This window comes from Primulina eburnea, chromosome 16 (genome assembly GCF_022965805.1).
Source record: "Primulina eburnea isolate SZY01 chromosome 16, ASM2296580v1, whole genome shotgun sequence".
Lineage (NCBI taxonomy): Eukaryota > Viridiplantae > Streptophyta > Magnoliopsida > Lamiales > Gesneriaceae > Primulina > Primulina eburnea.
In genome coordinates this window covers 1,412,512-1,425,202 of record NC_133116.1, presented here as the reverse complement: position 1 = coordinate 1,425,202, position 12,691 = coordinate 1,412,512, and the positions used below count along the sequence as shown (strand labels likewise).

The 12,691-nt window shown below is 33.5% G+C and overlaps 4 protein-coding genes across 4 annotated transcripts in view; 2 read left to right on the top strand and 2 right to left on the bottom strand.

Annotated features, from left to right (window-relative positions):
• The first annotated feature begins 466 nt into the window (after nucleotides 1–466).
• Nucleotides 467–1,474, top strand: LOC140817259 (uncharacterized). The gene has a single exon (XM_073176898.1). It carries the CDS (start codon nucleotides 467–469, stop codon nucleotides 1,472–1,474), a length of 1,008 nt encoding a protein of 335 aa, XP_073032999.1.
• An 878-nt stretch (nucleotides 1,475–2,352) lies between these two features.
• Nucleotides 2,353–4,392, top strand: LOC140817136 (uncharacterized). Its single transcript, XM_073176742.1, has 6 exons — nucleotides 2,353–2,597; nucleotides 2,682–2,703; nucleotides 3,370–3,416; nucleotides 3,503–3,582; nucleotides 3,691–3,893; nucleotides 4,184–4,392. Exons 1-6 carry the CDS (start codon nucleotides 2,413–2,415, stop codon nucleotides 4,307–4,309), a joined length of 663 nt encoding a protein of 220 aa, XP_073032843.1. The 5' UTR covers nucleotides 2,353–2,412; the 3' UTR covers nucleotides 4,310–4,392.
• Nucleotides 4,393–4,711: 319 nt separating this feature from the next.
• Nucleotides 4,712–12,691, bottom strand: part of LOC140816561 (2-oxoisovalerate dehydrogenase subunit alpha 1, mitochondrial-like) — a 29,415-nt gene continuing 21,435 nt past the window's right edge. Inside the window, exon 10 of the mRNA XM_073175909.1 lies at nucleotides 4,712–4,722. The gene's annotated coding sequence lies outside the window, so the exon portion shown is untranslated. The remainder of the gene's footprint in view (nucleotides 4,723–12,691) is intronic.
• Nucleotides 8,656–10,773, bottom strand: LOC140817258 (probable indole-3-pyruvate monooxygenase YUCCA11). Its single transcript, XM_073176897.1, is given in 5 exon segments — nucleotides 8,656–8,832; nucleotides 9,034–9,156; nucleotides 9,296–9,529; nucleotides 10,133–10,164; nucleotides 10,167–10,773. Coding segments are annotated over 5 exon segments (1,173 nt in total).

Here is a 12,691-nt window from a genome sequence, read left to right as displayed (position 1 = left end):
TCAATATGTCAGCATAAAATTTTTAAGACGTAAGATATTTCAGTAAATGTAACATAAAAATAAAAATATAAAATAGATCTGATTTTTCACATTTATCTTGATTGCAACACATCATTAGTTGAAGACAGAGAATATCATCAATTATTAAAAAATCGAAAGAGAAGGTTATATACATTATTAAATTATTAATTAATTCTTACATAGTATAATTTTGCCGGCCCACAAACAAACTACGCACTTGTTAAATTAGAACCCAATTACGTTGAAGCCGGAGTCTATTCGGATCTCGATACTGTTTTCTACGTAAAACAAATATACAAACGAATTTAAATGACATGATCAAGAAAAAGTCTTTCAAGATAATTGAAGCCCAACACCTCTCGTTTATCCCCATTCTATCGCCTCTGCCACACAAAGTTTCGGCCAAAAAATTACAGAATAATTAGATACAAATCTGTGAAATATAATGGATTTAGAACAAGAACAGATGCAATTTCTTGGACTGTTTGGAGTATATTTTGAAGCCTACAAACTTATTTTTAGCTGCAGAAAAATTTTCAGCCAAATAACTCTCACTTTAATCCTCCCACTTGCCTTCATCTTCTTAGCTCATGAAGAAGTGTCAGCTACACTCTATTGGAAGATCCGATTCAATGAATTCCGACTACATCATACTGTAGCCGGCACGCCAAAGTATGACAGGATTTCCGACCTAGTATCATCCGAATGGGCTACATATATCCTCTTGAAGGGTCTTTACTTCACTTTTTTGCTTATTTTCTCCCTCCTTTCCACTTCTGCCGTAGTATATACCGTCGCTTGTGCGTATACTTCACGCGAAATATCGTTAAGGAGAGTCATGAGTGTTGTCCCAAAGGTCTGGAAGAGAGTAATGGTCACTTTTCTCTGTAGTTTTCTCGCAGTCGTCTGTTACAACATGCTTTTTGCCCTGACCATATTTCTATGGGCTGTCACCTTTGCTTATATACAGGGACTCGGTCCGGCGATTTTATTGCTCATATTGATGATTTATCCAATAGGGTTTGTTTACATGAGTATAATTTGGCAGCTGGCGAGCGTTGTTTCGGTGTTGGAGGATTTGTATGGTTTTAAGGCCATGATCAAGAGTAAAGATTTGATCAAAGGGAAGATGATTGTGGCCACCGTTATTTTCTTCATCCTGAATCTGTCTTTGGGAATAATATACTGGGTTTTCAGAGTTTGTGTTGTGTATGGAGGGAGAGCTTCCGGGACCATACAGATTATTGGGTATGGGGCTCTATGTTTGTTGCTGTTGAATAAGTTGATTTTGTTTGGTCTGGTTTTGCAAACCATAATTTATTTTGCCTGCAAATCGTATCACCATGAAAATATAGATGAGTCGGCTCTTTCCGATCATTTGGAGGCTTATTTGGGAGATTATGTGCCACTAAAGGCTCAGGATGTTCAACTCGAGGAGTACTATCACGTGTAAATTGTGATGTTTCCTTGATTGTTCCCAAGAGGAATTTGTGTATCAAAGATGCATATAATTTTATGATGATATATATTCATATACCGAAATAAATTGTAACATGATGTTGAATAATAGACTTGTCGTGATAATATTTCGGTTTTCTTTCTTCTCTCTGTCTTTTTATATAACTTTATTGTGTAATATTTATTATGTACTCTGATTTATATATTCAAATATTCATATTGAATGAAACCCAAAGCTAGCTAGCTATTTTTCAAATGATCATATCCATAAACAAAATTAATTTTATTGGAACCGACCAATAGTTTTATTTTTCAACACATCTCACTCGATGACTAGGTCTCTTGTGAGACTGTCTCACGAATCTTTATCTGTGAGACGGGTCAACCCTACCAATATTGTCAATAAAAAATAATACTCTTAGCATAAAAGTAATATTTTTTATAGATGACCTAAGTAAAAAATTTGTCTCACAAAATACGATCTGTGAGACCGTCTCACACAAGTTTTTGCCCCACTCGATTTGTCCCAAAAGCTCGAATCAATTGACATATTCGCCAAAATGGACGCAATTAAGGTAGAAAACTTTCGGGGAAAAAACGTACAAGTTGATATTTCAAATCTCAATTCAGCACGTTTGTGTATAACTCAAGTAAACAAAATCATTCTACAACGATATTTGTTTCTAGAAAACTGAAAAACGTTGATTAATTATATCCACTGAAGTCAATGGTAAATAAGGATATTGATAATATAAATATATACATATATCTTGTTCGACACTCAGCGTGTCGGCTATCGAATTAATTCTATACCTAATCTTTATAAATACTCAAGAAATCAATTTCCATACTTGGATATATAAAATAATTTCATTACCATCTTATCCTTTCCAGAGATATAATAATAATCGAAACGTCATTCTTGAATATATAATGCTGATGACGACAAGTTCATTACTTTCTCAGAGTCTCGTAATCCCTGTCAAATCCTCGTCCAAACCCAAGTACGGATTGCCGTATTCATCTTCTAGTTTCTGTATCCGGAGAGATGGAACCCTTTTTCTGGGTGAAAAGACCTTGAGTATCAGACGAGTTCGAAAGAATGACAAGGTTCAGAGGTAATCAGCAGTCTTGAATGTATAAATTCCATTGTCCATCATTCTTTGCTAATGTTAAAGATCGTTGCTTAATTCTTTTTTCAGAAATTTTTCTGTACTGTGTGCTGATGCGATCCTGGTGAAATGGGTGAGCCGGGTCGGGAGCTCCACCGGATCTGCTATCAATATAATGATGGGAATAAGAGCAATGAGATATATCTCCGTAATATGGCTTCCGCTGTAACCTGCACACAATGAAAGGAACTCGTGAATGGGCGCCGGAGGGGTGTCCGGCGTGACCACTCCGATGCTTAAGTCAGCAGGGTACTCAAGCAATAAAACCAATGTAGCCAAGTGATGGCTGTGTGATTGGTGTGAATGAATGAATGAATCCCCTCTAAATGTAAAGAGAAAACCTGGTATTTATAATATGAGGAGTAATGATGACCTCGTTCTCCGTGCTACCTAGCTACTAATTATAGTAGGACGGCTGAGCACACCCTATATTCTGACATGTCAACTCATCGGCACGGTGTCAGAGATGGGACAGTCGCCCACATCCTATTCTGTTAGTATACTCGAGTGCGGTGCTCATACCGAGGTGGCCGGGTAGAATGCCTCCCTGGAGATTTATACAAGAGCCCGAGCCTAAGATTGCCCGGAGAGTAGAGCATGGGCTTTCACCTGCCCGGCTCCAGAAGAATTCATCTGCAGACTCACTCGAATTTGGGAATCCATTTGATATTCCGGGTCATCCATGACCCGGGCTCTTACAAGGGTATCATCATGTGCTATTCAACCAGGAGTTCCGCCGCCTTCCGAGCCTCCGTTCCAATTACTGTAAGCTAAATTTACATTGATTTCTCTTCACGAACGTGGGTTTATCGTTTTCAGTTTATCCTGAATATCGATATTTCTTTATCCAGGAACTGGGTTGTGGGAGTAGTCGTAACATTGGTTCTACCATTTTTCACACACAGATGGGGCTCATTTCTCAAAATCAGAAGTACGTTTATATATTCCCTGATTTCATTTTCATGATCAGTTTATGGTTAATTTTCTATTTTTTCACAACAATATATATTTAATCAATGGACTTGTTTGATGGGTTCAGATGAAGTTGAAACGGTGGTGGAGACGATAGAAGAAATAGCAGAGGTGGTTGAAAAGGTGGCGGACGGAGTGGAGAAAGTGGCGGAGGATATCGCCGATCATCTGCCCGAAGGTGGGACGCTCAGAAAAGCTGTGGATTTTGTTGAAAATGTGGCTGAAACAGTTAGTAAGGACGCTCATTTGGTCGAAGATTTAATTCACAAGGTACATGCATGGACCGATATCTTTTACATATTTTCTTTCTTCGAAAATTTTAGTCTATAACAATATGACCCTGAAATTCAATCTTACTCTTTTTCTGACATATACAATGTCATATCGACTCTCGATAAAAAAAAATGACTAAAATTGCTGAAACTTGGAAATTACAAGACAAATAATGAAATATGATAAAACAAAAATACCGTTCAAATAATATTTCCACCGTAAAATTTCCATAATTCAAAATAAATTATTTTTACTGATTTTATACGCATTAAATAACCATGATGTAGGTACATGAGGCGGAAGAAAAGGTAGAGGAATGTGTTGAATCCTTGGTTGAAGAAGCCCGAGAGCAAGTGCAAAGAGCCCATGAGAATGATGAACAAGCAAATGAGGATGTGTCGCAGAAAATTTAAAGTACACACACGCACACGCACACATTTCATTGTTTATTAATTAATTGGATTGGGTATGACAATTATACCGAGTAAATATTGTAAACACGATAATTCTTTTATTTATATAATTTGTTTATAATTTATCTTTTCATTTTCTATATAAGTAGATATAAAATTTCGCAATTAATGTAATTCATTCCATCTGAATTTGATCGATTTGATCATATAAAAATGTAATTAATCAAGAAAATAAACGCAAGGAACGTAATGTGTCCCCAGAAAGGAAATTTTGGCATGTTTTTAAGATGTTACTCTATTGTTTTGTCTCAGAAAAAGTAAAAATATGTTGCCGTATTGTTCATGCAGGCCGCCATTAATCCAAAGTTTTGAAATTTAAGAAAGTGGGTCCGATTTGTTTATGTTTCTTAATCCTTGTACGTTAAAAAAAAGGGTTGAAGACGTTAGTTAAAATGTAGGCTTGCTCTAATTATTAATTAATATTAATGGGTGGTGGGTTGAATTTTCCGCGGCGACTAAAGAACCATGCATTTCGCATATTCTCCGGCCAAGATTTGGATGAGTTAGTCAACTTGGAATCAAGGGAATCAAAACAAAACAAAATAATAATAATAATAATAATAATAATAATAATAATAATAATAATAATAATAATAATAATAATAATAATAATAATAATAATAATAATAATAATAATAAAAATGAGTCTCATGTGAGACCGTCTCACGAATCTTAATCTGTGAGACGGATCAACCCTACCGATATTCACAATAAAAAGTAATACTTTTAGCATAAAAAGTAATACTTTTTCATGGATGTCCCAAATAATAGATCTGTCTCACAAATATGATCCGTGAGACATCTCACACAAGTTTTTACCTAATGATGATAATAATAATAATAATATAATAATAATAATAATAATAATTATTATTATTATCAATTCTGCGCTGCACAGATGATATCTCCGGTTAGGGGTGTGCAATCGGTCAGAACCGAACCGATCGAACCGAACTTTTCGAAAACCGAACCGATCGATTTTTTTTGGGAAAATCGAACCGACCGAATTTTGAAAAGAAAACCGAGGAAACCGAACCGATAAAAATTCGGTTATTTCGGTTTTCGACCGAAATAACCGATTTTTTATTAATAAACTTTTTAAACATATCCAACTACAACTGAATTATAATGATCAATATACAAGAAATCATTCACCTAGCCTAAGTTTGATCATTAAGAAACGAAGCCAATAGTTGTGTTTTTCATAGATTGGTTCCAACTTCCATCATGTAAAAAGCCCAGTGAATAAAATGATCTACCAAATTTGAGGCCAAATATATAATATATATATATATATATATAATATTTATGATATATATTATATATATATATATATATTAGTTCGTTATCGGCTAACGATTTTTTCCCAAAAACCGAACGAACGAAAAACCGATTAACGAATTATAAACCGATATTAAACCGAACCGATCTAATTTTTTCGTTCTCGGTTTGACCGATATTTGCTCACCCTATCTCCGGTGTCGTATCATGACTGTGATGAAACATTGGAAATAAATGCCAATTAATGAACCAAGATTTTGAATTGTCTCACATCAAGAAAAAATGAAAAAATATGACTAAAAATTTAATTTTCCTAGAAAAAGGCACACGTATTTAATAATTTCATGACATTCTTTTTTACCTCAAATCAATAACCGAACTTTTTTTATGGATTCTTTTAAAAAAATTGATCGTGGTAATAAAATTCAAGTTTGAAATACAGGACACTATAATATTTGAATGTGTGCGTCTGATATATATTTAGCATACACCTGCCCTGTTCTTATATTCAAGGCACTAAACATTAAACATATAATTAAATTAATATATAATTCTCTCCGAGTAATCAGATAATATCATATTTCCAGCTTAACCCATAAATTCGATGCAGATTGAGATGAATATAAATAGCATGCTACTCAAATAAAATTATATTTATTATATGTATCTTTTTTTCTATTATACCAAACAAAAAGTCAATTTGAAATTTTAAAATGATCGTAAAGTAAACGGAATCTATAAAATTTCAATAATGGGTTCTTGCTTTGCTTTTCTTCCATCCTTGTTCAAAATTATTATGCGCGTCTACAAGCCATCAGCACGTTTATTCAAAAACCCTCATTGTATTTGGTCCTTTCACGATCCCCAGATCCGCAATAAAGTTCGAATTTAAATATTTATATAAAATTATTATTATGATCTAGACCCACAAAACTAAATGTGGGAACTGAAATACTGAATATCATACATGAGTCTCGCTCCCATTTAATTTCTTGAGAAACAATAAAAACCAATTTCTGAAAATGAAATTTGATCATGCCGGAGTTTGATTCTTGGAATAGCGCCAATTGAACCATCCACATCATCAGTAATATATATTCCTTATATTCTTTCTTTCAAACAATTTCTTGGATTGAGATAGATAAGGTGGCTAAGGTTGTCGATGAAGCGGACCGTGGAAAACTAAAGAAAGTGGTGAAAATTGTGGAGGAAGTGGCTGAGAAAACAGGTAAAGATGCTCATAGACGCTATTAAAAAGGTAACCGATTCAAATCGTCTACTTGCATGCCAAGTGCGTGTATTTTTAGCATAGATAAAGTGGAATATTGAATTGTCTCAATATTAACTTTGAATATTTCATATGATATGAACCACATTTCCTAGTTCTTTTCCCCAAATGAATATGTTTCGAGGATAAACAAAAATTAAGAAAAAAGGAGAAAACGTGACGATGTGATTAATTATGTATGTATTTTCAACCATCTGCGTTAATTTTAATGGGGGTTAGGTCATTAAATATTATTAGTTACGACTACATGCATGCTAGTAATCTGACCGTCAAATTATAAAATAGCTTAGCCAACAAGATTGGTTAAGTAGTTAGTCGGTGCCTAATTAAAATTATTAGTTTAGAAAGACTTTAACTGCAGATGATTAGGTAGTCACGTACGTATCATGTCTCATTGGAATACATACAGCATCACTTAGTCAAACGAGTGATTGTTTTTATTACTACTATCTTCGTACAAACCAAAAAGTGCGGATAACGCTATTTTGTCAGCTTTACGAAAATGTTAATGCTAACTATTAATAATATACTAATGCACACATTCCATGTATCCATGTATTGCTCGTCACTGTTTTTGTTCTGTTGTCGTGGAGTGTTTGAAGAAATTTAAGCATAACACCGAGTCAAAGTGTTGTGTGAAAGTGGTTTGTTGAACAAGATTTCGGCTTCGTAGAGTTTGTATCCATAGTTATTTGATTATTTCTGATTATCGAATTTTGGATGCACTTTGATCCCATGTTGTAATAAGAAAGTTAGCTTTTAATTCGTATATTCACTAGTATTGTTTTTGAGTAAACTAAAAATATTTTATAGTTAATTTTTTGTCGTGAGTCACTGTCCTTGTATATAATTCTTTATGTCTTGATTTATTTATGTTAATTTTTTGTTTTGAATTATTCCGTTGTATGTTGTGTTAGATGTTACTACACCACACACAACATTTACTTTTGAAACACATAATCCCTCCATTACACAATACTTTTATTTGAAACGACCACCTTTCAACTATAAACTCTTGCAAAGGCCCTGGATTTTGTAAAGAAATATGCTTTTATAATTCTTACATGTGAATAGAAAGTTTTAATATTGAGAACATGAAACAAAAGAAATCTTATTATTCATTTACAAATAATGTTGGATAGTCACTTGATTTCTAGAGTATGTCGACAACATTGCAGATAACATTAAATGCGGAGATAAATTGACAGATAACATTGAATGTGCAAGATTTGTTGAAAAATTAAAGTCGTATTTTTCAAGCGTTGTCAAATTTGGATGAAAACAAATACAATTGATGTTTGACTTCGCACATTCACAAGTAGGAGAGCTCTATAGCTCTCATCCATCAGTTGAGATTATCTCATTCTCTAATATTTCTCTCATCTTATATTATTTAAGTGTTTAGTTCTATAATATTTTTAAGATGTTTTGTTCTCTTTTATTAAGAGAGTATGTGTTCTCTTTGAAAAAAAGTGAGTGGTTATACACCGTAAAATATTACAGTGAAATTCTTTTCATCTTGCCAGTGACTTTTAGGAGTTTTTCACGTAAATCTTAATGTCCGATTTATTCTTTATTTTAATATTATTATCTCAAATTTCGTAAGTGGACCTAGATGTAAATCATATTCAACCCTTTTATATATATACAGAATTTTATTTTATTCAAGTCACTTCCATTTTTATATACCGATCTGAATACCCCACTTGCACGACAGTCAATTTTCATGGCCCAAAAGCCCGTTTATATCATGCGATATTGCTTTGGCATCGTTGGATATTCCGGACAAACCGCTGCTTGAAAACCCAGCGCAGTAAAGGCCGTTTTTACCTTTCCAATGATTCGGGGCTCGCAATTTGGGCATTCCATTTGCACTGAAAAGTGCCCCCTCATCCTGCACATACATTACGTAAGTTAAAGCTTCTACACTACAACAACAACGACCATCATTTTCTCATCTAAGAAATTTTGAAATCTATATATATATATATATATATATATATATATATATATATATTTATATATATATATATGCATCATCAATTCCCCGAAAATAATAACGATTAACTGAATTAGAACGACGAGTGTCAACTACCTTGAGCCATTTGGCGACGGTGCTCTTGTAGCCGGTGGCAAAAACCACGGAGTCGAATGTTTTAGTACTTCCATCTATGAAGTCCACATGATTTCCATCGAAGCTTTTTATGGACGGGAATACCTACCAAGTTGTCACGTAAAACGAAAACTTCACGTGGAACTTACCAATGAATGATGTGTTCCTTCAGTTGAAATATATTAAAAGAAGATAAATTTTTCTCCAAAATACATGTCGTGGCAAATATTTGCGCCATTTTTACCTTTATTTCTCGACTTCGAATTTTGTCGATAGTCCCAACGTCAATTACAGGAGATCTGCCCGTTGTCATTTTGAGATAAAAGGGTCCCTTGTCTGGCCTTTGAATCCCATAATCAGAAAGACTGCCATACTTCAATTTGCTTAACATTAGAACAATGCTGTCCACTATATTTAAAGGCACGTACTTCAATAGAACCATCCCGACTTGTACCATCCTCTTTGTAAGAATGTGCACCTGCGAAAACAAAAATTGTAAAAAACTATTCTTAGTTTGCTTTAAAGAAAGAATTGCAATCAAATTAAGGTGTACTTGCCGGAAAAAAAAAATTGTTTTTAGCACTAGAAAAAGGGAAAACAACATTTTAACTTACACATTTTTCATATTTGTTATGCTATTGTTCAATTCACATTATTAGACCAATTTTTTTTTTCAATTTTACTGATTTTTCATTGGAATGATGACGTAACATCGTATATAAAAGCAGTGCCCAAGGCCATAACGGCCATAATAGCAATATCTAGTGCGTATTTCGAATAAAAAAGACCAAAAGAGAAAAAAAAGTGCAAGTTAGAAGATTGAAATTAATAATTGGCCGATAATACGACCAAAAGTATAAAAAAATATGCAAATTACAAGAATAAAATGTTGTTCTCTCCTATAAAGTATAAATCAAACATCTTAAGATCCATGTTACAAAAATAAAGAAGAAATTGTAGATTTTAATATATGTTAATATTATATGTTATAATTTAGATTAATATTGTTGATTAATAAGGTTTTTCTTATCATCATGTTTGCATATTGGAGCAATATATATACTTTGTTAATAACACTTACAGGACTTCTAGCAACAATAGAAGCGTGAGCACCCAATTCCATAAATCAAATGCGATTTCCATACCAGAGTTCCCACTTCCCACGACCAACACATCTCTATTCTCATATTTCTTCCCGTTTCTATAATCACTAGAATGCAGCACATCCCCAGAAAACGAATCCAAACCCGGAATCTGAGGCACAAAACCCTCACCATTCTCACCCGAGGCGACAACAAGAAAAGCCGCAACATATTCCTCAGTCCTGTCCAAAAGCGTGTTTTTAGCAGCAACGGTCCAGTTCCGGCCGAAAGAAGCAGACTCCACTTCACGATGGTACAATGGAGCCACATTGTAATGACCGATATAGTCATCAAGGTACTGGATGAAACCCTGCTTGGTCACGAATGTGGGTGCACCTGGAGGAAAAGGCATGTTTGGGAGTTCACAGAACTCCTTGGCTAAGTGAAGCTTCAGCCTGTCGTAAGACCTTTTCTTCCACAGAGAAGCGCAGCAGTCTTCTTTTTCTAAGACAATATTTGGTATGTTTTTGAGGTTTAGGCATGCAGAGGTTGCCAATCCTGCTGGACCTGCGCCTACGATCAATACTACGGTCTCTTGCTTCATATTTTGTGTTTCTTGATTCTTCATTGCTTTACGCATGCGGTCCTATGTATATAAAACAAAATGTAATAGGATCGCCGCGCACAACATTTTACACGGTTAGAAGATGATTTTTTCGTTATATTTTAACTTTTAGCAGTTTTATTAAGGAACAAAGCATGAAGTATTCCGTTTGTTGATGTTTAGCCCATCTTCGTCCTCGGCGTTATCTGCACGTTTAGATTTAACGGAAATCTGATACGTACATGTCCCGTGGCCTTTCCCCCTAAAATCAGCCATACAGGTGACACAAAACTTAATATTCTGTGGCCCCTCTTCTGAAATCTAAACTCTCCGTTAGGATTTAAGCATTACCATGATAGATGCTCATGAAGTTCGAAGAATGATTGCTATGTCTAGCCATAAGCCCTCAAAGCTCTACCGCTTTGATTTTAAAGCTGTCTAAATAATTTGGCCAGTATAAAACCTGCTAAATGATTGGGGTAAAAAACTGTTATATTGTACGCACTAAAAGCAAAATCCATTTCACAAAAAAAAAAAAAAAAAAAGCCCTATAAACCAACAAGCTAAGAAAGAATTTAACGAGATGAAATTCTGGGACTTGAAATTATTGAAATGATCATTGAATTTTCTGCAGCATATGTGAGCAATTTTAGTCTTTGGAGTTATATAAGTTGAAACTTTACCGTCGGAATAGCGTATGCTTACGGGAAAATAAATTGCAGGCTTGCACCAAAGATATTCAAAACAATTTCAACCATCGACACAGAGGAAATCAGAGAAGAAACCGATTATATTGGGTAGCCAAGATTCTTGGAGCGGATTTCGTGGTAGATTAATGGCTTCAATTTCGCTTGGCACAAAAGTGAAATTTGGGGTGAAAGCAATTGTCAACGTACGTAGGGCTTCAAATTCATGCATGCATGGGTTAATTTCCGATAATGTTTGAAGATGGGTTAAATGTTTAAAGTAGAGTGACTATTATGGCAAATGAAAAAGGAGGGTCTAAATCGGGAATGAGACCAAAAAATAGGAATAATATTAGACACTAAATTTTTTATATGAAATTAATTCATCTTTTAAATCAGATGATTCTGTCTTAATTTATCTCTACAAGTTCTTGCTCCATTAATGATTTAAATAGTTTTAGAATTCACACAAATTATCGAGATATTATTTGAAACACAAAAAATCATGAAAACATTTATGTAATATATGTTGTTTTGAGTGAAAATTTTACTTTTTATGTCACTGTTGCACAATATAATAGACCTGCACTATTCGAAATACCTTCTAAAAGCATTAACTATTTCAAATAGAAATACTTTTATATAAAAATTAAAAACTTTGCATCATCAATCCGAAAGTAAAAGCATGAACCAAAAAAATTGTTATGATTTTATTAACCATTTGACTGATTGAAAAATAGAAGTATTTGACTAATTATTGCTTTCCATGGACAATATTATTTTATTACATTATTACTTTCCATCTATAAAAGCATTTGAATAATTAATATGACAATGATCTAGAGGCAAAAGAAAAAAAATTATGCTGTGAATTTATTCTTATTTACTAATCTTTACCACCGATAACTGATTGCATATATATATATATATATATATATATATATATATATATATATATATATATATATATATATATATATATATATATATATATATATATATATATCATTAGAACCGTAAAATTAAATTGATTTTAATTATCGTTGGAGTGGTTAATTTTTTTAAAAAAAAAATTAATTTATGTCCAAGTGATCCTACTTCCTAGCTAGTGGCGACTCCATCAAAATGTAAACGAATTAATATCATATTGGATAAAAATTATCAAAACTTGTTTCTTAGATAAGCTTAATCGAGGATGCACGAACTTGAGATTTTTTTTTTTTTTTTTGGGCGAAGCATGAACTTAGAGAATTATGATTAGTACTGAT